We start from the raw sequence: 26,113 nt of genomic DNA, 5'->3' as shown, positions 1-26,113 counted from the left end.
GACTCCATCAAAATTAAAAACTTTGGTGCATCAAAGGACACTGTCAAGGGAGTGAAAAAAACAACCTGCAAAATGGGGAAGTATTTTCAAATCATATATCAGGTAAGAGCCTAGTGTCTAGAATGTATAAAGAACTCTTACAACTGTTAAAAAAAAAAAATTTAAAACAGAACAAAAAAACAAAGGACTTGAACAGATGTTTCCTCAAAGAAGATATGTAAACAGGTGATAAGCACATGGAAAGGTGCTTATCATTCGGCATTAAGGAAATGAAAGTCAGAACCGTAGTGAGATCCTGCTTGACACCCACTGGGATGCCCACGGTTAGCACAGTGGGAGGTAACTGATGTCAAGGATGTGAAGGAATTAGACCCTCACACATTGCTGGTGAGAATGTAAGGTGGCGTGCCACTTGGGGAAAATGGTTTGATGGTTCCTCCATATTTAACTACCACAAGACCCAGGAAGTACTCCTAGAATTAAAGACAGGCATTCAAACAGAGAGCTGTACACAGATGTTGGTCGCAGCAGCCGAAAGGTGCAAACAGCCCACATGTCCATCTGTGGATGAAGAGATGCCAAGTTGTGTGTGTGCGTCCACAGGATGTTCCTCACAGAAAGGAACGGAGCACTGGCATTGGTCCCCAAGAACATGCTGTGTGGAAGGAGCCAGAGGCTCAGGGGAAATACCCCAAGTAGATAAATCCATGGAGGCCGAGGCAAGGGGATGGAGGAACACTGCCTTGTTTGTGGTGAGGAAAGTCTTTTGGAATGACCTAGATACAGAGGTGGTAACTGCACAACATTGTGGATGAACCAAATGCCACTGAATTGTTCCCTTTCAGATGGTTAATTTTATGTGTATGTGAGTCTCACCTCAAAAATATGTTTTAGGGGCGCCTGGGTGGCTCAGTGGGTTAAAGCCTCTGCCTTCGGCTCCGGTCATGATCCCAGGGTCCTGGGATCGAGCCCCACATGGGGCTCCCTGCTCAGCGGGGAGCCTGCTTCCCTCTCTCTCTCTCTCTCTCTGCCTACTTGTGATCTCTGTCTTTCAAATGAATAAATAAAATCTTTAAAAAAAAAATAAGTTTTAGAAGAGCAAACTGGACAGTGCCTTAAACCAAGGCTCTTTGTCATTCATAATAGCTATTTAACTCCTGATACCATAGTATCATATATAATCACATTTTTGTGCTATATTATTACAAAATATGTTGTCACTACCTATAGTAGCTTAATTTACATATTCACAGAATCTTAAGTAATGTCACTTAACTCAGTATTTTCCTTTACATGATTTTATGACAATTTTATTGCTATTTGTTAGAGCAGCTTTTCTCTCACATGCAGAAAGGTAGGAAGAAAGACCTATGTCATGGCTAAAATTTTTTTTTTAAGATTTTATTTATTAGAGAGACCAGAAGCAAGGGGAGCAGCAGAGGGAGAGGGAGAAGCAGGCTCCCTGCCTAATGCTGGGCTCAATCTGAGGACCTTGGGATCATGACCTGAGCTGAAGGCAGACATTTAACCAACTGAGCCACCCAGGTGTCCCTGTCATAGCTAAAATTTTAGCACCATTCTAAATCTCATCTCTTGATTCTAAGGAAAGATTAAAGACTGGGTTTCTGTTCTTTTCTACTCAAAGAAGAAGTCATTACTTAGAACTGATTAAACTTAATTAATTAATTAAAACTTAATGAGCCCATGCACAGCCAACAGTTTATTTCACCATCTTGGATGTCACTATTCACTTACCTTTGTAACCCAGCCAGTTAGTTCATCATTACCAAATCAAAGCCTGTTAGCTGGGTTAACTTTAATGGATACATGGAAAAGGGGGTTAGTTAACTTGACTCAGAGTATTGATGTTTTCTTTTGAAAATGTTTGTGCAGTTATAAAAATCATGCTTAGCCTTCTGTGCTGTGTCATCTTTCGGAGTTGTGCCATCCCAGGAGTTGGGGCTGCATGCCTGGAGACCTCGTTTCTATGATTACTTCCTAGCTCCTCTGTCCCAGAGCTGGTACGACTTGCTGTCAGCCAGGTGCTCCTCACCTTCCTGCCCGGCTTGAGGCTTTGTGGTCTCGCTGAGCTGTGGCAGTGGTGACCGCAGATGGAGAGGAGAGCACTTTCTCCATGAGACTTCTGAGGATCTTTTCCTGGCTTGGTTTTGCACAGCATCTCGGATATTGGCATTTTGCTTTAAGGACCTCAGTAGAAAACGGTCCTGTACATGTTCAAGGAGAGGGTCTTACCCCATTAAGTTGTTGGAATAGAGCAAGAAACTACTAAAGCCGTCAGATGCCTTTCTTCCTGTCAGTGACAGAAGGGCCTGAGTACTTCCACCATCAAGCCCTAATTTCTGCGTATCCAGTTCTCTCCAGTGCTCCTTTCCCTGCAAACACAACAGGTTCATTCCCACGGCCGTCACTTTTGTCCCTACTGCATGTCCCAGTTGGATAGTTCCTCAGAGGCATACCAGTCTTTCAAGAGGCCATCCCTGGTCTTTCAAGACTGATCTCATCTATGAAACGTCCCCAGGTAACCACAGCTCACATTTAGAATGGCGCTTCCTGGGTGCCTGGGTGGCTCAGTCAGTTAAGCATCTGCCTTTGGCTCAGGTCATGATTCTTGGAGTCCTGGGATCGAGTCCCAAGTCAGGCTACCTGCTCAGTGGGGAGCCTGCTTCTCTCTCTCCTTCTGCCTCTCCATCACTTGTGTTCTCTTTCACTCACTCTCTCTGAAATAAATAAAATCTTATTAAAAAAATAGAATAGAGCCTCGCCTCTGATTGAACCAAGTGCTTAATTGATGTGCCCATGCGTGCGCACACACATACACACACACACAAACATGCTCTGTCTCTCTCCAGAACTGTAAAATAGTAAATCTGTGTCTTAGACTACTAAATTTGGTAATTTCTTATAATAGCAATAGAAAACTAACATAGGGGCCATGCGTGTTTTTACATTTTGAGAAATAAAATATCATAGTAGCAATAGTGCATGGCTTATAAAACTTGTTCGTTGTCTGTTTAAACTAGAGCTTTATAAAGGGACCTACGGCCTGAGGTATGGGCAAGAAAGGTGCCAGTATTGATGCAAGATTAAATGGAAGAGCTGGGACCCAAGTAAAATATTCTGACTCTTTAATTTTTCATTGTTTTTGCATTTGTCTCTGATTTGTTTCTCTTTTTATTGTTCATTAAAAATATTAGTAAAATAAATTAGGAAGTAAGTTTTGAAATATTTATCTCTGGATTATTCTTTTTTTTATATTTTTTTTTAAAGATTTTATTTTATTATTGGACAGAGAGAGAGATCACAAGGAGGCAGAGAGGCAGGCAGAGAGAGAGAGGAGGAAGCAGGCTCCCCGCTGAGCAGAGAGCCCGATGCGGGGCTCCATCCCAGCACCTTGGGATCATGACCTGAGCCAAAGGCAGAGGCTTAACCCCCTGTGCCACCCAGGCGCCCCTCTCTGGATTATTCTTAAGTATCAACTATGTTATTTTGTAAAATGAAGTCATTGTAAGATTATGAAGCTGTTGTGGGAAATGTGTATACATTTCTTTCATATCTCTTCAGTTTTTTCTTTCTCCTTCTAAACTCTCAAGTTGTTCAGCCAAAGGATTGTTTGTTTTATGGATAGTATTGGACCTGGCAGCCCCTAGAAGTGACCGTTAGCAACCGGAGCTTGAAGTGGTTAGTCTAGCTCTTACTTCTTTTCCTCTCTATAGTTCCGGCACCCCCAAATGCCGGCCTGCTCTTACACCATTTTGTTTTCTCTCTAGTGGTATAAGTAAGCTTAGAATGTGTGTAACAGCATTTCTGCAGTGAAGGAGGTCTGTAGCATAAAACTCAGGAAGGCCGTGACTCGGGGGGAATGAGTTCCAAGGCTGGCCGTGATGCACATTGCAGTTCTCTGTGGCCTTGGGCGAATCTGTGTGTCTTTGTGGTTCTTGATAGTTTGACTTCTAAAACAAGTGGCTTAGAGCTGCTGGATCAGATACGTAACTGAGAACAGGAGGCTCCATGCAGGAGAGCTTTTAACAAGGTTCCTCCCAAGGGAAAAAGTAATTGGAAACTTGATGCAGATAAACGGAGCAGAGGAAGTGAGACTAAGTAGACGAGACATCTGCAGCAAGGAAGAGAACATGTCTATAGTAAGACCCCAAAGAGGCTGTGGGTATAGAGAGGACAAATACGGAAAATGAAGATGACACAAGTGGCTAGAAATAGGTGTGTTAATTATGAAACAATTGAGCCAGTTGGCTCCCAGCATTCCCACCCTCACCCCCATGCTCAGCATTTGCACCTAGAGCACACGTAGGTGAGTGAAGGCTTACATAGGCCAGGATCCGGGGAAGGACAGAGCCTAATGAGGGGAGCCCAGGATTTGGAGCTCTTCCCCCGAGGTCTTCTGACAGTTCTAGAGTGGGCAGCTGAGAGATTGAATCATACTTGGGATTGCCTTGGGGGACTGGCAGACAGGGATTGGAGCCCTGGGCCCTGTGGGGGCCTGGTGAACTTGCTTCACGTTGACCTCAGTCCAGTAAAGGATTACCTCCAAGAGGGAGACTGAACCAGAAAGAAACAGACCCTTGCAGGCACTGCCACTCAGCTTCAGCTCATCTCAATTTGCTGAACTTGAACTGAATTGAACCCAGATTGCTAATGCCCCCCCCAACCAGGTACCTAGCAGAAGTGAATTTAAATTCTCCCTGGAGGAAGGCCGCATCATACTGGGTATCAGATTATTTCCAGACAGCAAGGAGTCTTGCAAGTGCCAGGTCCCATACGTAATCACTAATAACTAGTCCCATGGGAGATTAGACAGGCATACAGCCCAGCACAAACAGACAAAAGAAGCAGATCCACAGGGGAAATGGGCATTCTTGGATCCAGACTTCTAAATAGCTATGATGCTAAGTTCAGGATGGTTAAAGGGAAGATGAAAAATGAGAACATAGAAAAAAGAACTAAGTAGAACTCTAGAACTATAAGATACAGAAATCAAATTGTGAAGTTAATGGATGGGTTTTATGGCATATTAGATATAACTGAAGAGAGATTTAGCAATATGTAAGATGGGTCAGGAAAAAAATTCAGGAAGAGGCCTGAAGAGACAGAAGTGTAGAAATAGTACAGGAGAGAGGGTGTATTAGTTTTCTATTGCTGCATAACAAATTACCCCAGACTTGGTGTTTTAAAAACAAACAAGCACCCATTCATAGTTTCATGGTTCTGTAGGTCAAAAGTCTGCACAGGCTTGCCCAGGTTCTTGCCCAGCATCTCATCAAGCTGAAATCAAGATGTTGGCCAGACGGTGCTCTTATCTGGAGGATCTGGGAAAGAATGTGCTTCCAAGCAGCTGCAGGAGTCAGTCCCCTGCAGCCATAGGTCTGAGGTCCCTGTCCCTTGCTCTCTGTCAGCCAAGGGCCACTGTTCTCCTCGAAGCTCCCACAGGCCTTCTCACATGTCCCCTTCCATCCTAAAGGCAGCAGTGGTACGTCTGATCCTTCTCAGGGTAAAAATCTCTCAGACTTCCCCCTCTTCCCCCCAGCCAGAGCAAACTCTGCTTCTGAAGGTCTTTGTGATTAGATTACCCCCCAGCTCCTGTTTGTTAGTGAGTATGCTAAGCCCTATTGTAGGACACCAGGTCCAAGATACATAAAAATCAAATGCCTAGAAATTGGTAGAACAAACTACTTTGACAGTGGTTTGACATTATCTGCTAAGTATGTGCATCCCTACTCTTAGCTATCTACTCATCAGAAATGTATGCAGAGGGGATGCCGAGAATATCTCTCCCCGTGCGGGAATGTTTATGACTGTTTTTTTGTAATCACTTCCAAACTGAGAACAACCAAAGTACCTGTCAACGTTCTGTCACATAGTCATGCAAAGGAATAATATAGCAGTGACCCAGAATGAATTCTAGCTACACGCAACAGCAGAAGAGTCTCACCAGAAGTCAGACCAGCTGATTTTAAAAACCAGGCAAAATGAAGCCATGGGTTGGGGCGCCTGGGTGGCTTAGTGAAGCCTCTGCCTTCAACTCAGGTCATGATCCCGGGGTCCTGGAATCGAGCCCTACATCGGGCTCTCTGCTCAGCAGGGAGCCTGCTTCCCCTTCTCTCTCTGCCTGCCTCTCTGCCTACTTGTGATCTCTGTCTGTCAAATAAATAAATAAATAATCTTAAAAAAAAAAGAAGAAGAAGAAGGAGAAGCAGCCATGGGGGCTCTGGGGAGGGAGCTTAAAAATTCTTGTTCCTCTGGTAACAACAAGGAAGTGATTTTCCTAAGAGTCAAAAGTAGTTATCGTCTTTGGGGGACAGGAGGGATAGTGATTAGTAGTAGATGTTGGGGGGTGGGGGGAATGCTGACAAAGCATGGCTCTTTGTGGTCAATCATGGAGCTGAGGAATAGGAAGGGAAGTCAATGAATGAATATCAGACAGGCATCGCCTTCTCACCAATACTCAATGTTGGAAATCCATGAAGTTCGGAGAGAAAATTGAGTTTGAAGTCAGAAGACCAACAATCAAGGCCAAGGGCAGAATAAGGTCATTTATCTTCCACACATTTTTTTCTGAGGAAGTTTCTTGAAATGTACTCCACCAAGAGAGAGAATTCAAGAACATGTACAACCAGAAACATGGAGGCCAGTGAAAAGAAACCCCAGGGTGGTAGCTGTGCTGCCAGCCTTGAAAGGAACTCCAAGAAAAAGTGCTGTCAAAAAGAATAGAATAGACTATTTGGAATAGACTCCAAACAATAATGGGAAGGGCTGCAGAAAGGGATATTTTTCTTCTTAAGAGAAATTTGTGGTGAAATAACCTAGAAAAAGTCATGGTCTAAGGTCAAACAGCTTTCAAAAGACATGATGTTTGAGCAGTGGATTGCTGGATTGTAAGAAAAGAAAATCCACTTGACTTCGACACCAGAAACAATCTCATTTTCTTGTGAGCGGTGACAAGGGTCATGTGTTCCTTAGAAAATGAAATGTCGGGACGCCTGGGTGGCTCAGTTGGTTAAGCAGCTGCCTTCGGCTCAGGTCATGATCCCAGCGTCCTGGGATAGAGTCCCACATCGGGCTCCTTGCTCCGCAGGGAGCCTGCTTCTCCCTCTGACTCTGCCTGCCACTCTGCCTGTGCTCGCTCTTGCTCTCTCTCTCTCTCTCTCTCTCTGACAAATAAATAAATAAAATCTTAAAAAAAAAAAAAAAGAAAATGAAATGTCATTTTGCCCCTGCAGTTAGGAACACTGACATTTGCACATGTGCGTGCCCTCTGTGTCTTGGTTCTCAATGTTTAGACATGTCTGAAAGGGAACACACAGAAGACTTAGCTGTAGAGACCGAATAGATATGTCATTTGAGACAGAGTTTGGAGGAAAGGAAAGAGAGTATGGAATGTGGTGGTCTTGTATTACACACTGGGAGTCTGGAGGATCCCTCCCTCCAAAGCTGATGGAACAAGAAGTTTAGGCACGTTGTTTAAGTAACTAAGGTGACCAAAGGGAAAGTTTAGAATAACACGATAGCAAAAAACTGGGAGGTGTGGGGCTGTCAAGTAAAGGGACTAAATCTTCAGTTTTAGGAGAGTAGTTAGACAACTTCTGAAGTCGATAAATGAGGAAATGCTGATAAAAGTATATTCTTTGGAGTTGAGAAGGGACCATAAGAATTAAAACCAGAAATAATGGAAGGTGGTCGCTCTAAGGGTTGGAACTAGGAATGGAAGTGTGTGTCTGCTCAGAGGTTCAGAATTTAAGTCCATTTGGCTCATTTGGGGCACAAACTTTTCAGATCAAAAAAGGGCGTGTCTTTTCAAATTAAGACTAAAATATAGTAGATACAAATACATGTGTGTACATTTGTTGCACAAATAGATTTATCTGAACATTTTATAATTCATGTGAATGTTGTATTTGCATTTGGGCATGTGGATTGACCTATGTGTACACATGTACACTTAATGTGACCTGAATTGAAGAGAAATAATTACAAAGTAACATGGAATTTCTAGCCTTCAATTTAAAACAAATGGAATTAAGTGAGGGTCATTAGCAAAAAAAAATAAATAAATAAAAACACACAGACAAACAAACAAACATGAATGGGGTGAATACATGGAAAACAGTGTTACAAACTGCATAGAACAAATACATAGAAACAATATTTTAGATGGTGCTTGGATTCTCAAGTGGTCCTTAGCAGCTCTTAACCTCTGGTGAGGAGCCGAAGGGCAAGAATAACACTAGTAGCGTCATTAGTGTAGTTTATACCAAGTGCCCAAACAGCCTACTCAATTTTTCCTATTTTCTTGAGGTAAAAAGGAACCATGACTTTTGGCTGGGAACTTGAGATGCCAGAAATGCAGCCTCTGCAAGATTTTATTCTTACTATAATAGCACAAGGAGTTATTTCTAGTCAAATTTTATATAGCCTTTGCTTACATTAGAGCTTTTGTATCTTGGGGATTTACCATGAGCTGAGATCTTGGCTTCTGTTTCCTTTTTTCAGATTCTTTTGTCTGGGAAAAACACAATCAGAGCTTGTATTTGTTACATCCTTCTTATGAGCTCAACCATTTCCTCCACTGCCATATGCCAGATTATACCTATATTGTATTCTGTGATAACCAGTGACTTTTTTTTTTCCAACTTATTGGCGTATTCAAACTGAAGAGTTCACTTCTTGGCTGGTCTTACACACTTTGTATTAAATTACTTGGTTCTGAATATAATAATCTCAACTCATATAAGGAGAGGTCCAGGTGTGTGTCTTAACTGCAGCTTCCAAGTTTGTGCCTCTGCAAAGGAGTCAGTCCATCCCACACTCATAGCCAACTTGACTTGTTCTTTATGTGTAGGAGTACCTTGAGTGGAAGCAAGCAGAAAGACATTTCCTTATTTGTTACTTATTTTTAAACAGAATGCATTGAATGGGCATTGTGCATTGTAGTCTTCTCCAGAATCATCCTAATGGGTCCCTTATTATATTTCCTGATTATAGTGCTGCTTTTGATACAGTTCTTGGGATAAATGTTGCAGTCAAGAAACTAAGCCGTCCTTTTCAGAATCAAACTCATGCAAAGAGAGCTTACCGTGAACTCGTCCTCTTAAAATGTGTCAATCATAAAAATGTAAGTTATGTCTATATTTCCTCTGTGTAATGTTGTTCATGATATTGTCATCTTGGGGGGTCTTTGGAAATACATTGAGTTCAGACCTTAGGTAAAATAGTCATAACAGGAACTATTTAAGGGGTTCTATTTTCTTGACAAAATTCTTAATCAGCATTGGGGAAATTAAAGTCAGCAAGAAGCGTCATGGTCCTGTCTAGGTCTGACAGCAAGATCAGTTAACCTGTAATCATTTGATTTTCACTGTTTCTGTTTCTGTAAAATGGCAACAACATTGACCTAAGAAACTGAGAAACAATTAGCCAATTTTTTTTAGAAAAACATTGTTCCATAAGGTAGCTTTTTACCTCGTATGATGGACATTTCAGTTCTAAATAAATGTGAGTAAATGGTATGATACTCAAGGTGTCTGTGCTTTGACATTTCCACCAAAACCAAAGCACTGTGAATTTCAAGGAGAAATTGTGTTTCTCCAGAAAATGAGATACGCAGGCCCATCGTATGTCCACAGCTAGTCTCTGAGCATTATTGTGAGGATGATTTGGTAACTTTGCTGTGTTTGAAAAAAATTGTAAAGTGTTATGTCTGGAAGGGGCTTTGGAGATCAGCCCTTGTGACCCCTTATTTTGTGGTGGAGGAGGAGTGTTAAAGACTACACTCAGTGCTACGTGCCTCCCTTCACTTTAGCATTGATGCTGGATCTTTCTGGGGTACGGACATTACATACAAAACAAAGACAAGTTTATTCTTTTGAGTCTGTGGTTTGAGTTTGTTTTTGATTTCTCCAACATGTGCTTTGTTTTACTTACACATTTAACATTTTTTTCATGTTATGCACAAGTATGGTTAGGTTTTTTTTAATTCATACAGTATAAACAAGAAGGCAAAAGTCATTGAAACCCTTAGATCATTATCATTAACATTTTGGTGAACATTCTTACACATGCACCTACATATTACATGAACATGATCAGTTGTGTTATGGTGCATCTGGCCTTTTCCCTCGCAGAATACTCTTGGGCCTCAGATACATTACATAGTACACATGCACAATAATTTATTTAACCGGTCACCTGTTACTGGATATTTGGATTGCTTCCAGTTTTTGCTATTATAACCAGTGCTGGAACAAACCTCCCTGTACTTGCATCTCTGCCCACCTGTCCAGGTGAACTTCTTAGTCAAAGTGTGTACTGCACACTTCTTATTTTAGTATGTGCTGACAAATTGACCTCACAGAAGACTGCAGTTTTACACTTTCACTAAGACTGTCGAGGGGTACAAAAAAGATTATCTAAGAATGTGTTTTATTTCAGAATCCCCCAGCACTATGTACATATTGTTGATTTTTTTGTTGTTGTGCTTTGCCCATCTGAGAGATGACAAGTGATATATTATTCTTACTTCTGAAGCTAAATTCTTTCCATACTTTATCTCTATTAACCATTTATTTTTAAAGAATCTGTTTCCAAAAAAAAAAAAAAAGAATCTGTTTCCTGTGGCCTCTGACCATTTTTCTCTTCGGCTGTTGTTGGTCTCTTTTATGCCTTTATAGAGGATCTTTGTATAATTAAAGCTATCAACCCTGACTTCTTTTCCATTTGACCTCATTTAGGTTGCTTTTGCTATATTAGTTTTTTGGTGGTTTTTGTTTGTTGTGTTGTTTTTGGTTTTTTTTTTTTTGGTTTGTTGACCTTGGTTTGGGTTTAATATGACACATGTTCTAGGTTTCCTGTCATGTTTAGAAAAGGCTTTTCTATGCCAGGATTACATAAATGTTTATCCACATTTTAGTGTTCTGTGGTTTCATGGTTTACATTTAAATCTTTGTTCCATGTGGAGTTGATGTGAAGATTCAGTATGGATCTGGTTTTATTTTGCCCTCGGTTAGCTGGCCACCCTAATCCTATATTCTCAGTCATTCGTCTTTCCCTTGGTCATTTGAAATGATTGAGGATGTGTGTTTGATACTCAAGCGGTGGGACTCCTAGAGGCCTTCCCACAACCTTCTTTAAGTAAATAAGTAACACTTTGAGGGGTTCACCTTCATCATACTAAAAATACAGGTTTCACCTTCCTATTTCAAAACTTCAGAAATTTGTAGAGCGTATTTCAGTTTTCAGAGTCAACATATTGCTTTGGTGTTTTTCTACCCATAATGTCTACCTGTTTATGTCCAGAGCCCAAAAGACATTATGTGTTAAAACTGTCTCATAATGAGTTACTAGAGACACATCAAATGTGATTTGATTAAAAGTATATCGTCTTTCCAAGGGGAGAATCCTAATCATTTAACTTTTCTCAAATACCATGTAATAGGATATTTTGGTAAAACTAATAAAAATAATAAATACTGAGCTCTGCTATGATTTTTCAGTTTTAATACATTTTTAATGTTAAACTTAATTTTGATAATTAAGTGAAGTTACCTGACATGCTGAGGAATAATAAATCTTCTCTTTCCAGATAATTAGTTTGTTAAATGTGTTTACACCACAAAAGACTCTAGAAGAATTTCAAGATGTGTAAGTATCATTTTTACTCAGTAACGCACCATGCATCAAAGACTAAAAATTTAGAAAAGAAAGTAATTGGTTTTCTTACTTCAGAAATGTAGGTAGCAATATATCTAGCCACTTTTTTCTGTGGAGGAGAAATGTTAAGAAAAATAATAATATTCAACTATTTGTGCCTAGATATTATCATCTCCATAACCGACAGGATGACTGGAAACAATTCTTTGGAGCAGACAGTGACCATTAATGCTGTTGATTTGCTTTGCTGAAATATAAAATGTTTTTCTCCAGTGCCCCTGAAAGCCAGGATGATAGGGTTCAAGGCTTTATAATTGTTATTTGAAATCATTATATCACTAAACACCATGCAATTCCAAAATCTGAAATAGAATTATCTTACAAACAGTAAAATATTAATTTATTGTATTGAAATAGAATGCCCAACTCGTCCTAAATTGAGTAGTGCATTCATTCAACAAATATCTGATTGCCACTTGTGTGCTAGGCATTCTCTCGGACTTGGCATACTTCAGTGACCCAAACAGGCCAAGATCCCTTTTATGATTAAGAATTGCAGGCCATCATACTCGCTCTGAGAGCTTTGAGAAAGCTAGAGAAGATACGCTGTCAACATAAGGAAGTGCTGCCATCTTAAGGATGTCGCAAGTGTTCTGGAAGAAGTGAGCTGGGTTAGGGAATCAGAAGTGCGGGGGTTAGGGGTCAGGGAACATCCTAAGCAGAAGAGGAGAAAGACCTCACTGGACTGGGGATAAAGAAACCCATAAAGGAGGCTCAGGATTAGTCCTACAGATATTTGAGGGAAGGTGAGATCAAGATAGAAGGAACAGGTGTACAAAGGAGAGGAAGTGGGGCCATGCCCACTGTGCTCTGAGAGCCACAGGTGGCCAGTGTGGCTGGAGCAGAGTTGGGGTGGGGCAGGGAGGGGCAGAGGAAAGAAGAGGGTGAGCTCTCGGAGAAGTGATGGGGCCAGACCCTCCTGGGCCTCAAGGCCACTTACTTCAAGTCAAGGCAGTAAGACCCAGCAGAGGCGTGAGCTTCCCTGATTTACATTGTCAAAGAATAACTTTAGTGTCTCTGTTGGGACCAGCAGGGGTGGGGACACAGAAGCCCCATAGCAATGTAGGGGAAGGGTGATGGTGATTGCATTTAGGCCAGAGGGTACAAGGTAAAGGGGGTAGACTGGAGGCTGAAACTGTCCCGAAAGGGGAGCCACTGTAGAGGACTGCAGTGTGAGGAAGGGGAAGCTGAGGGTGACGCCTGGTGCTAGCCTGAGCCCCTTGCAGGTGCTCCCAGCTGAGACAAGGAGGGCAACAGGCAGAGCCAACTGGTGGGGGAGGTAGAAATGGGGGCTCAGTTTTGGACATGGGCCTCGAGATGCCTCTTGGATACCCAAGTAGGCCTGGGACATGGACAGTTACAAGTCTGGCATTCAGGAGAGAGGTCTGGGCAGAAGGTATGAACTTGAGAGTTGACGGTCTGCAGATGGTATTTAAAGTGTTCAGACCAGGAACCAGAGGAGATCACCAAGACAGTGATAGTCAGAGAAGAGGAAGAGGCCAAGGAGTGAGCACTGGCACCCCCAACAGTAAGAAGTTGGGAAGGGGAGCAGGGCACAGCTAGCCAGGACTGTAGGACAAACCATCGGATTTAGCAACATGTAAGTCATCAAGGGTCTTGGCAAGGACACTTGCAGCAGAGTGGCAGGTCACATACCTGATGGAAGTGGGCTTCAGAACAAATGGGCGAAGAATGGAAGATGACAAGTATAGACACCTCTTAGGGGAGTTTTGCTTGCAGAGAGCAAAAATACGGGGTATAGCTGGTATGGGCAGAAGGTCCAGCATTCTCTTAACATGAGAGAAGTAACAGCTCGGTTTCTCTACTGGTAAGTATGATCCAATAGCAAAAAAACAAACACATAAATAAAGATTTGGGAGAATTTGAATATTTGAAATTCTATTGTGTATGATTTAAAAATTGTTTTAATATGAAATATATCATGTTGATAGTGTTTTTGGAAAACTTCTGCTAAGTTCCATTATATGTTTGCTTTTTTTTTTACAAGATACCTTATAAATATTTAGAAAAAACAAGGTTTTTTGTTTTTTTTTTTTTTCAAAATTTTAGCCAGTGCAGTAACTAAGTAGTAAGTTATTACTGTTTCATATAAATATAATTTAGGACCATAAAGGAATTTTGGGTGATTTTTATGTGTACATGGCTGATCTTTTTTCCCCCAGGTATTTGGTTATGGAATTAATGGATGCTAACTTATGTCAGGTTATTCACATGGAGCTGGACCATGAAAGGATGTCCTATCTTCTTTACCAGATGCTCTGTGGTATTAAACATCTGCATTCAGCTGGTATCATTCATAGAGTAAGTAGTGACACCACGTTAGTTTTATTTTTAAAGTCACAACATTTTCCAGTCATGATTCTCCAGGCACAAAAGAACTTAATATTTTTTTAAAAGTTGCCAATGTCAAAAGAATCCAAAGAAATTATGGGATCGTGTTGAGTTCCCAAATCCCACTGAGATTAGAAGGAGCGCCTTGTTGGCCCAAGCCCACATAAGCCACTCCAGATGCAGGCTTGAGCTGCTCGGTTTGATGCTGCAGAAAAAAACTTACCTTTTTTTTTAAACCTTTAATTTTGAAGTAACTTAAAGTTTAAAAGTTACAAGAATAGAACAGAGAACTCCCCAATGTTATTTACCCAGAACCATCTGTTTGTTCATTGTTAATATATTTGCCATATTTGAAATCCCATTTTTAATGAGGCAGGAGTTTAGATTTGGGATGGGGAACAGTTAGAGGCTAAGTAGTAAATGATACCATTGCTTGAGAAATCATACATAAATCATGGACCAAATCCCCATTTCTTAGAGTCATAAAGCTTTGCCACTGTAGCATCCTGGCCCCTCGGTGGGAACTTTTGGAATGGCCCAGGATGGGTGTCCTGAGCCCCTAAACTGGGATTTGAATGACAGCTGGCTGTACCCTGTCAGGAAGTAGCATTTAAAAACCAGTGGATACAGTGTACTTCTGTAAGCTGCTCTTAGGAGTTTTTGTTTCTTTTTTGACTTGTATCACTGTGCAAGCAGAACATCAGGATAGAATTTTCTTTGACAATAAAATGTTGAGTGAGACTACAGGCAGAGATAATAGAATTATGTTGGAAACATTCTTAGCATTCCCTAAATTATTACCATACTAATTCTGTCGACAAATTGTCTATAGATATTATATTCCAACATCAAGAAGTTGTCATTTCTCTGAACCACAATCTGTGTGGGGAGAAAGATAGTGAGACCAGAACAAAGAAGCCTATTCACAGAGGAAAGAATAGAGAGATTTTCAATGGTGTGGTAGATCTGTTAGGCGCCAGGAAACATTGGCCACAACTGCACAGCCCGCCAACCCACAGAGTACCCGAATGCCCTTACCCCTGGCCATGAGCCTCAGGTCTGGGACCCCAAAGCCCTGGGGCCTGGGCTGCATACCTGGTCCCCAGCCAGGGCCCTGTGTGGGGCCTCACACACACTGGGCTCCTGACTGGGTGATGTTATTTAAAATATGGCCTTTGCTGCCACCAAGTGTCCAGTTAAAATAATATAAATTCTCTTGACAAATTTTCTTTTAAAATAATATTACTCATTTTTTTCTTTTGTTTTTATTTAAATTCCAGCTAGTTAACCTACAGTGTAATATTAGTTCCAGGTGTACAATATCATGATTCAGCACTTTGATACACCCAGTGCTCATTACCGCAAGGGCCCTCCTTCTTCCCCATCACCTGTTTCCCGCATCCCCCTACCCTCCCCCTTCTGGTGACCAGTACTTTATTCTCTTACAGTGAGGAGTCTGTTTTTTGGTTTATCTCATTCTCTTTTTTTTCCCTGTTTGCTTATTTGTTTCTTAAACTCCACAGAAGAATGAAATCATATGATACTTGTCTTTCTCCAACCGACATTTTTCACTTAACATAATAATACCCATTTTTTAATTAAAAATAAACATTTCCCAACATACTATTCTCTTTTGCTTCCTAAAAATTTCACAGTCCATTATATAAATTAAGACACTCTTCCTAGCTCTTAACCACATTTTGTGTTACATTCATGGCTTTAGAATAAGTTTCCAGCCTTACTGTGTTAAGCCTTATCAGTTTTGTAAAGGAAAATGGTTTGCCTTACTTGTTGCTCCCTTCCTGGGCCGAGTATTGTGGGGAAGCAGTATCCTAGGGACCTTTCCAGGGCTGCAGCACACATGCCCATGTTAGGGAATGTTCGGTCCCTGAAGCTTGGTTCCAGTTCTGATGACCAGAATGTCAAAGAGTGTCCAAAGGGGTGTCTACTTTGCCCAGCACAGTGTTTAGAAACCCTAGAACACCCCAGCAGATGATCCCACCAAGCCCTTCTCCATCCTGTCCATCACCCCACCAGGCCTTGCCACTCCGCCTGCTTGTCTTCTACCTGTTCACACATTCATGGGTCTGCTGGACTTTGTGCTCGCTTGTGAAAGAACCACGTGCTGGTAGTGGGAAAGGGAGATAGTGCAAATAGCGAGAAGCCCCCAGTGGCCCACCCTGCCCACCCGGCCGGGACCCAAGAGGTGATGAAGAGCCCATTAGTGGGTTCATGGTTGTCCACGAGCCTTTTTGGTCTTTTCTCTCATACACAGTGCCATGTACAAAATACACATTTTCAGTTTTGCTTATTAAAATGCTTTTATACTAAATATAAATTTTAATTATTTGGAAAGTAGAACATTGATAGTCTCACCACTTTTTACCTTGTATGATTCAAAAACTTAAAAGAAGGGAAAGTCCTCCAGTTCTCTGCTGTTGTCTGGGGGTGGGTCGTGATAACAGCTGGGTGTTTGCTCCCAAACTTTAGAGTGAGTACCTTACTACCAATGTATCTGTGTGTACTGATGTCCTTTTCAGTTTATACTTTTCAAACGGGATCACCCTTGTTTGTAATTATTCTGCAACTTTCTGAACAAGTTGGTTGATTTGTTCCTTATTTTAATCAAGGATCAAATAGTTCTACAAATATTTATTTTAAAAAAAGCAACAACAGAGTCCCCACTTCCTCCTTCTAATTTCTTGCTCCCCAGAAGCAAACTCTGTTCTTTTCGCTGTTATTTTGGTGTTTATCCCCATCCCTTCCCTTTGGGGCATAAGGTATCACTTTAGCTCCCTCTCCCTGACCCAGAGCCTCCCCTCCCCTTCGGCTACCTTTCCCGTGGCCTGACCTCCCTGGCGTTGGTGGTGTCATTGGGTTTGGACCAGTATGGGTGGTTGTTTTCTATCACTCTGATTACCTAAATGCCCCCTGCCCCCCGCAGCCTTCTATTTACACTGTGATTTAGTTGTTTGCATTGTGGTCTTGTTCTTTTGCTTTTCAAGGAGCAAGTAGTTTGCTCTGCTCTCCTTGCTAAGTTAACACAAAGCCTTCTGCCAAGCATCTGGGTTTCCTCTTAGTGTGCCCAGGTGATGTGCTGTTTCATCGCAGGTGGACCCTCGCTCTCAGAACCTCAGCGCTGTTCCCACCTTGACTGGCTGTCCCCCACCCCCATACCTGATGCGGCAGGTGGGGGCGGGGGTCATCCTGGCCCTGGCCCTAGCTTTTCCCTGGGGCTTTCCTTAACCTGCTCCCTGACCCCTTTCTGTCTTTCTCAGTTTATTCCCTTATTTTGGTGGAACACATCCTCCAATAGCTTCCGCAGAAGTGGTGCATGGGAGGTAAACTTTCTTGCGGCCTTAAATGCTTAAAACTCTTCATTCTGCCCTGTCACGTGATTCATAGTTTGGCTGGATATAGAATTCTTAGTTACAAATCAGTTGCCCTCCGAGTTGTAAATGCAGGACCCTGTTTTAGTGTCATGTAGTTTGGCTTTTGAGCTTTCTAATACCATTCTTACTCCAGATCATTTGCAAGTGCCCTGTTGTGTTTTTCTCTCTTGATTCTCTAAAAATGTTTCTTCATTTCTTGGGTTCTGAAATGTTATGGCGATATGCCTTGATACGGAAATTTTTTTCATTCCTTGTGGTGGGCACTTGATGGCCCTTTAGTCTGGAAGGCTATGCCCTAGAGTTCTGGGAAATTTGTAGTATTTCTTTCAGAATGCCCAGAATGCCTGGTGTCAGAAGCTGGGTAGGGTGGAGCTGGGTCAGGATGCAGACCTCCACTATACCCATGCCCTCCCTGTGCCTCCCACCAGCATATCTGTTGCTGTTGTGCTGAGGCCCAAGTCTGGAATCTCAGTTTCGGTTTTTCTAGGTTATGGGGCCATAGGGGTGAAGAAGGAGCCTGCCTCTCTTCTGGGGTGGAGCTGGGGAGATCTGGAAAGCCCTGACCCTTTCCTGGGCATTGTGGTCCCCCTTGTGGTGCTCGGGCTGCTCACTGAGTTTGGAATGTACCACACTCAGCCAAGTCATTTCCTGCCTCTCCACCACTCTTTGTCCCCAGAGAGCATGTGGGGTTTTTCATGGACAGCATGGCCTGCCAGGATGGGACTGGACCTGCGAGATTCGTACTAGGTGAAGGCCTGTGAGGAAGAGCCGGGGAGTGGGCTGCAGGGATTGGAGAGGCTGGCGGAAGGCAGCCCAGGGCTGAGCTGTTGGAGGGACTGAGGGCAGGGCTGCAGGCTGCAACTATGGCCCTCAGAAAGCTTCCCCCACAGCCGTCCCCGAGCCGCCTGCTGGAGTCTGGTGTCTCAGAAATGGGCTCCTGCCCTACACTGTGACAGGCCAGGAGCCACACAGGTCAGGAGGAACTTTGTGGTGCTCCCCATGGGTCTCTCTTCTTGAGGGGAGCTTGAGAAGAAGGTATCTCCTGTCCCAGCAGTTGTTCTCTGGGCCACAACAGATGCACACTTTCCCTTGTCCACTCTCTGTTCCCTCGGCTGTCGCCTTGCCAGGTCTCCGTGGTTTGCCTGCATGTGACCCAGACCTTCATATCTGAGGGGTCTGACTCTGGTGGCTCAGAACAGGCTACTGGGCCCGTGGATGCAGCCAGCAGTCCCCTCCCCAGTCCTGAAATTGTATGATCGAAACGGATACACTGGGCAGTTGGAGTGACCCCCGCGCTGGTTCCTTGGCCTACAAAGTAAGAGGTGTCATGATGGCAAAGGCCAAGTGGGCACATGAGACTGTCCCACCAAGATAAGTCAAAAACACGTTTGATCTCCGGGGTCAGCATGGATAGAGGAGATTAGGGCCACCACTGGAACTCAAGGACAGCACTCCATGTCACAGCCCTGTTTGAGTCCCCAGTCCGGCCCTGGAGGAAACTCAGTGGTCCTGGAGAATGTTTGCCGCCAAGGCCTATGCAGCTAGTAGTGCTGGTTGCAGCTGCAGTGCCAGCCACCATAGAGCTCCTAGAACCGATTAATAAGGCCTTAGTACAGCGTGAAGCCACTGACAGGGCAAATGCATTCTTCCATGCTGATTGGGAGGGAGGGTCAGAAACTGTTCACACACAGGTGGGACAGACAGCAGTGTACTTCCGTAGTGTGCACAGGTCTGTGTCGTCAGCTAGCTGGAACCATGCTTTGGGTCTTTGCGTTTCAGGGTCCACTCAGAGCTCATGTCCCACAGTCCTCCAGATGACTGCTTAGCCTCCTGTCCCAGGGTTCAGTCATCCCGGTGAGTGGCTGCAGGTACCTCTAGGGAAGAACTGGGGAAATCAAGGTAGCGGACACTTGTCACCATGTGCAGGGTCCTCCTTCCTAGGATACCGCTCTGGTCATTGGGTTCTGATCTGAGAACTGACCGGGGAAAATGGTGTCTTATGGGGTGCCGCCCTCGGCCCCCTTCTCCTCTGCTCTGGCCCTTCTGTGGCTATAGTTGTTTCACTCATTCTTGTTGTCTGCCCCAGGGACACTGTGCTCTCATGGCCATCCCTACATCTGTGGGCCAAGCCCCAAGTTCGTGTGTCCTTTGTATCTTAACGTGTGTTTCTTCTTTTCCCTGTTTGGGGTGGTAAGAGAGAGTGCCATGGAAGTGGGGGGGCCATCAGGAGCCCCGAGACCTTTTCCAGCCCTTCCTGTGGGCAGGCATCCCCAGGCCAGCACCTTTCAGGCCTGCCAGGACATCACAGACAGCGGCGTTGCATTTTGTTATCACAGTTTTCCAGCAGATGGCAGTAAAGGGTGTCCTTCCAACCCAATCTACTCTCTACGAGGGGAGAATTTTCTGACAGCTGGAAGGGGCTGGAGACTGGCATGTTTTCTACCTCATTCTGCGGTTCACTGAGCGGTGGACGGTGAGCTGCACTACTAACCCTTTTCCCTATGGCATTGCTTTAGATCAAGGCTGGGGTGGATTCCAGAGGAAGGAATCAGCTTCCTCTAAAGAAAGCACCTTTTGACATCCCAACCAATGGGATGTTGTCATTCCTTTCCAAAGAGACCCAAAATAGTTCCTTGTCATTTGGACATTTAAAAAATTTTTTTCTTCACGAAGATGAGCATTATCTTACCTGTTATCAGGTGTTAACATACCTATTAACATACCTGCTCTTGCCATAGTCTTGGTCTTAAAAAAAAAAAAAACTAGAGATAAATTGGTTCTTTGCCTTAGCTGTATGACTGCCTCCTCACAAGGCACGCTGGTGTGCGTGAGGGGCTCACAGAGGGATGGGAGAGCTCCCGCGGGCTCCCCCACATTAGGACACATGGATGAGAGGATGAGAGGGTGGTGGCCAGTGACGCCAGGGCATCTGCATGGGAATCGGTGGGAATTTTCATTGCGTTTTCAAATATTACATATTTCTACCGAATCCAAGAAGTTGAGAACATTCAACAGTAATGAAACATAATTTTATCTGATGGAGTTTTTAACTGTCTCAAGGCACACCTGCGAGCACCCATCTGTGCATGTTCCTTGGAAGGCATGAGTCAGGTGCTGGGCCTAACCCCTCACACTGAGTCTTCCCAGGTCCTCCCGTGCTCAGTGTGACTAGGGAGGACAGCGGACGGGGGTAGCTGAGAAGGCACAGTTTCTAGGGTGAATGTGCAGGCTGCCATCCCAGCCAGCAGTCAGATCCCTGGGGCCTGAGGAAGGATATGGGGATGAGAGGGTCCTTGTGAAGAAAGGCCCGGGGTGGAACTCATGTTCATGTGTCCAGGGTGTGGGGTCGAGGGGAGGGTGACACATGTGTTCATACAGCGAGCAACTTTGGTGCATCCACTGGATGAGGCTGGGCTCTGAGAGCTGACAGCGCAGCCCGGGCTCTGGCAGGGGGAGATGAGGGTGCCTTCTGGGAAGTGTGTGTGGTGGGGCAGGCTTGGGGACCATGGAATTCTTTGTCTGAGAGAAGAAGTCTCCATTCAAAGATTGTGGAGTTAGAGAATTCTGTGCTGAGTAGTGTGGCAGCCACGAGCCACAGGGCTGTCGAGTACTTAGAATGTGGTGTCATTGTTAAGATGCAGTGGATTTCAAGAACAGTACCAAAAAAGGAATATGAACTGCCTCATTAATCATTTCTGTATGTTGTTTCACATATTAAAACGATAATGTTAATGGGTATATTGGGTTACATAAGGTACCTTATTACAATTCACTTTATGTGTTTGTATTCATCCTTCCTAAGGTGGCTACTAGAAAATGTGAATTCCGTGTGGCCTGCGTTATATTTCTGTGGGACAGCTGGGGACTGACGGAGGAGCAGGTGTGGAGGAAGGAAAGCTGGGTTCTGTGGGAGCTCCAAGGAGGTTTTAAGCAAAGAGATGTCGTGACGTTTCCCACATAGGGACGAGGGTGACCATCTGACTTCTTGAAGTGAATTTGTATTTGTTTCAATTTGAGAGAGTTAGGTTTTCCCAAATTCCAGTGTTCAGTTCTAACCCCCCTTGATGTCCCAGAACTCTGGTACCTGGGCAGCCCCAGCCTCACCTCCCTGGGGTACGAGGTTGGCAGTATAGTGTGCTCTGGATTGTCATGCTCACCTCAGCCGTCTCTGCCCTAGGACTTGAAGCCTAGCAACATCGTAGTAAAATCAGACTGCACACTCAAGATCCTTGATTTTGGCCTGGCCCGGACGGCGTGTACCAACTTCATGATGACTCCATATGTGGTGACGCGTTATTACCGGGCGCCTGAAGTCATCCTGGGCATGGGCTACAAAGAGAACGGTGAGTGCGGGCGGTGCCCCTGCGTGGCTGAGGCTCACCAGTAGCAGTGTTCCCCCAGGCCACAGGAAACACCCTGGGCGGGCCCACAGGTGCAAAGTCATTAATCTCATGTCTCCAGTGGCTGAAGTCACCCGCTTGTACAAATTCACTTTTGAAACGAGTACTTTTTACCATCTCAAACTTTAACATGCTTGGTTTGGACACATGTGCAGGCCCACCACACCAGCAGTACCTGAAGACCTCCCCGGGCCCCCTCTAAGCTCTCAGCCCCCATAGGGAGCCGTTACCCTGATTTCCAGTGCCGAAGCCTGGTTTTTCCTTATTTTTTGAGCTTAGTACAAATAGAGTGATACATGCTGTTTTTTGTGTAAAACCGGTTTATTAACATCAATACTTAACTTACTCGAACAATATCAGAGCCCTTTGTAACTTAGCTCTCGACAAATTTTTCAAAAAGAACTCAATCACAGTTACTCGCTAAGAGTCTGAAACTTATATTTTTCAATGTTAAGCATAAAAAAAAATAAAAATATCAAATTGCTGATAAAAAAAAAAGAGTCTGAAACTTTGTGCAGGTGATCTGGATGGTCACCAGTGCCCCCCCCTCCCCCGTTCCTGGTGGCCCCTTTGGCTCCTCCCATAGTGCTAAGCAGGGCCACCAAGTAGCCCTCTGTCTGGCCCTCAGGCCCCAAAGAAGCCCAGACCAGCGCACCTGCTCCCAGGAGGTCCTGCAGGCATGACAGGGTAGCAGAGGGTCACACAGTGGGCATGGTGTCCATACTTGACGATAGCTGGGCTTGTCTTTGTTGGGAGGGGGTCTTGAGAAAGCTGCATGGGGGTCTTGGGCTGGCTTTAATCACCTGGTGTTTGGTAGTGGACATCTGGTCTGTCGGGTGCATCATGGCAGAAATGGTCCTCCATAAAGTCCTGTTCCCAGGAAGAGACTGTATCCTTCACAGGGAGAAACCCAGCACGGGCCGTGGGGGCGGGCGGGTGCCTGCCTGCACACAGCTCTGGGGGCACAGCCACTTCTTCTGTTGGCGGGTCTGTTTGTATTCCATGCTGTAAAGTGCTGGACCCTCAGGTACTATAGCCCAGACTGCCGGAAGCCGAAGGCCACAGCGAAGGCCGGCAGTCGTTCGCACCATGGGGACAGCTCACCCTTAGCTAGCCATTTATTTTTCCATATTTGTGTGTTTAGTACACTGTTAGAACTCCTTTTCCTCACCTTTGTTTTGTTCATGGCACTTCATAATTTTATCATTTCATTTTATTTTCAGTTGATATCTGGTCAGTGGGTTGCATCATGGGAGAGCTGGTGAAAGGTTGTGTGATTTTCCAAGGCACTGATCGTATCCTTCCCGGGACCTTCATGGCCGTGCTTTCCATAAATGCCGAGGCCAGCAGGAGCTCAAAAGGAAAATGTTGTACTTGTAGACCGTATCCTGGGGGGGTCTTTATTATGTTTGTTAAATTAGCATCACAAACCAAGTGGTTCAGTTTTATGTTTTCTTTTTCACTTGACTACCTGTAATGATTTTATGGAGGCTTAGAGTTACATTAAACCAATTATGTTAGTTTTAATTTTATCAAAAATAGCTTAGGAATTGATTTATTCTGTCAAACATATTTTGATATTTAAATGAAAAATACTGTTTATTTAGATCATTCAGTTGTTTTAACAAGGATGGTTGCTGTCTAAGCTTAATAGGCCAGTATTATTGTGTCATTCAATTATTAATATACCATTTTGCTAGTTATTAGAATGGACTAAAATATTTTCCCCCAAAGTAAGAACTGAAGCACACTACATAAGACTGAAGTAAAAGAGATCAAAAAGGAACAGTACATGTTAATTTTCTTGCCTGTTACTCTGCTATTTTGTAGAAATTTTTAAAAGATCCATCTAGAAGGTTCTTCTGTGACACACCTGGAGAAGTCTGAGTAAATATACTATGCAGAAGATTAACTTATACTGTGGTCAGCAAATCACATTAATAACACAGAGCATAAAGCAGACGAGACAACATGCTCGTTAGAGTAGCTTTCCTTGATCACACTCCTCACATTCTCCCATCTTTAATATTTTTCACTCAAACATACTCCCTTTTTCATTTGCGTTCTAACCACTTACGATTTCCATTAGTCTTTGATTTTGTTTTTGCCTTATGAAACCTTAAAGTGGTCTCTGTCTGATAGCAGATTGATGGTTATTTTTAAAGGAGATGGAGCTGTGTAGTCAGTGTTTTGTATGTATTTTATTAAAGTTATTTTAGTTTTTTTATAATTTTATGAGGGTGATTTTCTTGTAATATAAATTCTTTACAACACAAATGTGGAATGGAAAGATTTTGTTCCTATCATTTTATTTGCCTTCCTTGACATTTTTCACATCACAGATTTTATGTGAAGTTAAATACAGCATTTTATTTTGTTCTAATAAATTTTCTGGCAGTTTTCCACTGCCTTTCCTTTGATTCGCTTGTTCCAAACTATAAATAAGGAGACCTTTATCTTGCAAACAGACTCAGCTTAAAAGGGAAAAGTTTATGTATTCTGAAGATAAATAATTTAGAAGGATCTACTTAACATTTCATTGGTCTCAATTCTTGTTCATTTTGTGTCCTTCCTTTTTTGAATTATGAAATGTTTTCTTCAGAAAGTATAAAAACTGTGGATACTTTCTGGTGCACTACAAAGTTAATTTGAAGTTCCTCCCTTAAGTATTAACATCTTGCCATGTCGGTAACTAGTATTTTTATATATCAGGCGACCTGATGTCATTCTCAAAATATATATACAGGGTTAACATCATTTTCCAAAGGCAATTTTTGCCCCCTATTTCAAACATTAGATTAAAAATTACTGGAATGGGAAAAGATTCTGGCATCTAGACTGCAGTGCTCTGAGATGTGCTTCAAATCCGTGACCTGGGGTAGAAGAGGACCTCCTGTGCCACAGTAGCCCATCAGAGACAGGGAGCTACCACCCTCAGGCGCACAGGAGTCCGGGCATCCCTCAGCCTCGATCCCTCTTCAGCATAACGAGAGGCCCATGGGAGCCAAGGGATAGGAGTGCACGCACACACCCAGAAGGCCCATCAGGCTTGTTGGGTGTGATGTTTCCCTTCCCACCCTTTCCCTTCCTCCTGTTAGTCTACAGAAATGACCCTTGATCATGAGCACACTAAACATTTACTCAGCACCTGCCCTTTTCTAGGCTCAGACCTGACTTATGTTGGAAAAGGTCGTTCCAGCGGCTGGGCCAAAGGCAGACAGACTCACGGACAAGAGCAGGAGCAGGGAGACGAGGGATGTTTCAGAGGATCAGTGGAAAGTGAAGATGGTGAGAAGGGCTTGAGGGCTTCCCCATCCAGCTCCAGCAGCACATAGGAACACAGGTTTACATGACTTTTTTTTTCCTGGCCTACATTCTCTGTTACCATCGTTTCAGTGTCAGAATCACTTTCCAGCTCATAATGCCCATTATTCCAAGCCCCCTGTGAACTAGACAAAGCTGATATTTTCTGCATTTTACAAACAAGCAAGTCGGGAGCCAAGGGAGACTGAGTGTCCAGCACCCGGCGCATGGTTAGAGCACAGTGGAGTCCGAAACCCAGGTCATGTGCTCTGAAAGGAAGTAAGATGCACTCCAGGGTACTGCAGTGATGGTCAGGGTCAGTGCCAGGGGAATGAGAATGACCTCGCAGAGCTGTCCATCTAAGCCCAGTCCCAGGCAAGCCTGTGGTCCTGTGGGAGAGGACGGGGCCTGGGCTCTAGAGCCCCGAACCCTGGCTCACGCACCATACTCCGTGGGGCCTCTGCTTTCCCAGCCGTGACCCCGGGACCCAGGTCTGTCTACTTCAGCAAGCTTTCGAATCTAAGTAGCCTCAGTGTGAAAACTGATTTCGGTTTGCTGAAGTCCTATTTATCTAACTTCATCTTTCATCACCTCTGTCATGGGTATCCTTCAGTTAAAAGATAACTGTCATTTGGTCTAGAAGGTGGGTCAGTCTAATATACTAATATATTAGTATAATAGTCTAATATACTAATATACACAGTCTAATATACTGTGACCAGAGTTTAGAAAGGCACAGAGGTTTTAAAACTAGTCTACCTTTGGAAACCCACACCATATTTGCATATTTTATCAAAACACCTGTGGGGTGGCCTCACTCATTACCTGTCAGTAGGTCGAAAGAGGGTTTTCATGTTTCTTTGAATGATGCTACTTCATGTGACATGACCATAAGGCCGTTCAGTTGTATTTTCCTCAAGAGACTCC

At 43.6% G+C, this 26,113-nt stretch overlaps 1 protein-coding gene across 5 annotated transcripts in view; it reads left to right on the top strand.

Annotated features, from left to right (window-relative positions):
• The window catches only part of MAPK9 (mitogen-activated protein kinase 9), a 49,183-nt gene that overhangs the window by 15,942 nt on the left and 7,128 nt on the right, over nucleotides 1–26,113 (top strand). For 3 of the 5 annotated variants that reach the window (XM_004758988.3, XM_004758993.3, XM_013059681.2), the window contains 5 exons: nucleotides 9,016–9,145; nucleotides 11,612–11,670; nucleotides 13,923–14,061; nucleotides 21,661–21,826; nucleotides 23,107–23,178. In XM_004758988.3, the coding sequence (XP_004759045.1) occupies nucleotides 9,016–9,145; nucleotides 11,612–11,670; nucleotides 13,923–14,061; nucleotides 21,661–21,826; nucleotides 23,107–23,178 (566 nt within the window). Of the gene's footprint in view, nucleotides 1–9,015; nucleotides 9,146–11,611; nucleotides 11,671–13,922; nucleotides 14,062–21,660; nucleotides 21,827–22,700; nucleotides 22,773–23,106; nucleotides 23,179–24,225; nucleotides 26,112–26,113 lie in introns of those variants that run through there. The other 2 variants (XM_045069271.1, XM_004758990.3) reach the window with 2 other exon arrangements.

Source organism: Mustela putorius, unplaced genomic scaffold (assembly GCF_011764305.1).
Source record: "Mustela putorius furo isolate JIRA1106 unplaced genomic scaffold, ASM1176430v1.1 tig00003923_pilon_pilon_pilon, whole genome shotgun sequence".
NCBI lineage: Eukaryota > Metazoa > Chordata > Mammalia > Carnivora > Mustelidae > Mustela > Mustela putorius.
This window is presented reverse-complemented; position numbering and strand designations above follow the sequence as displayed.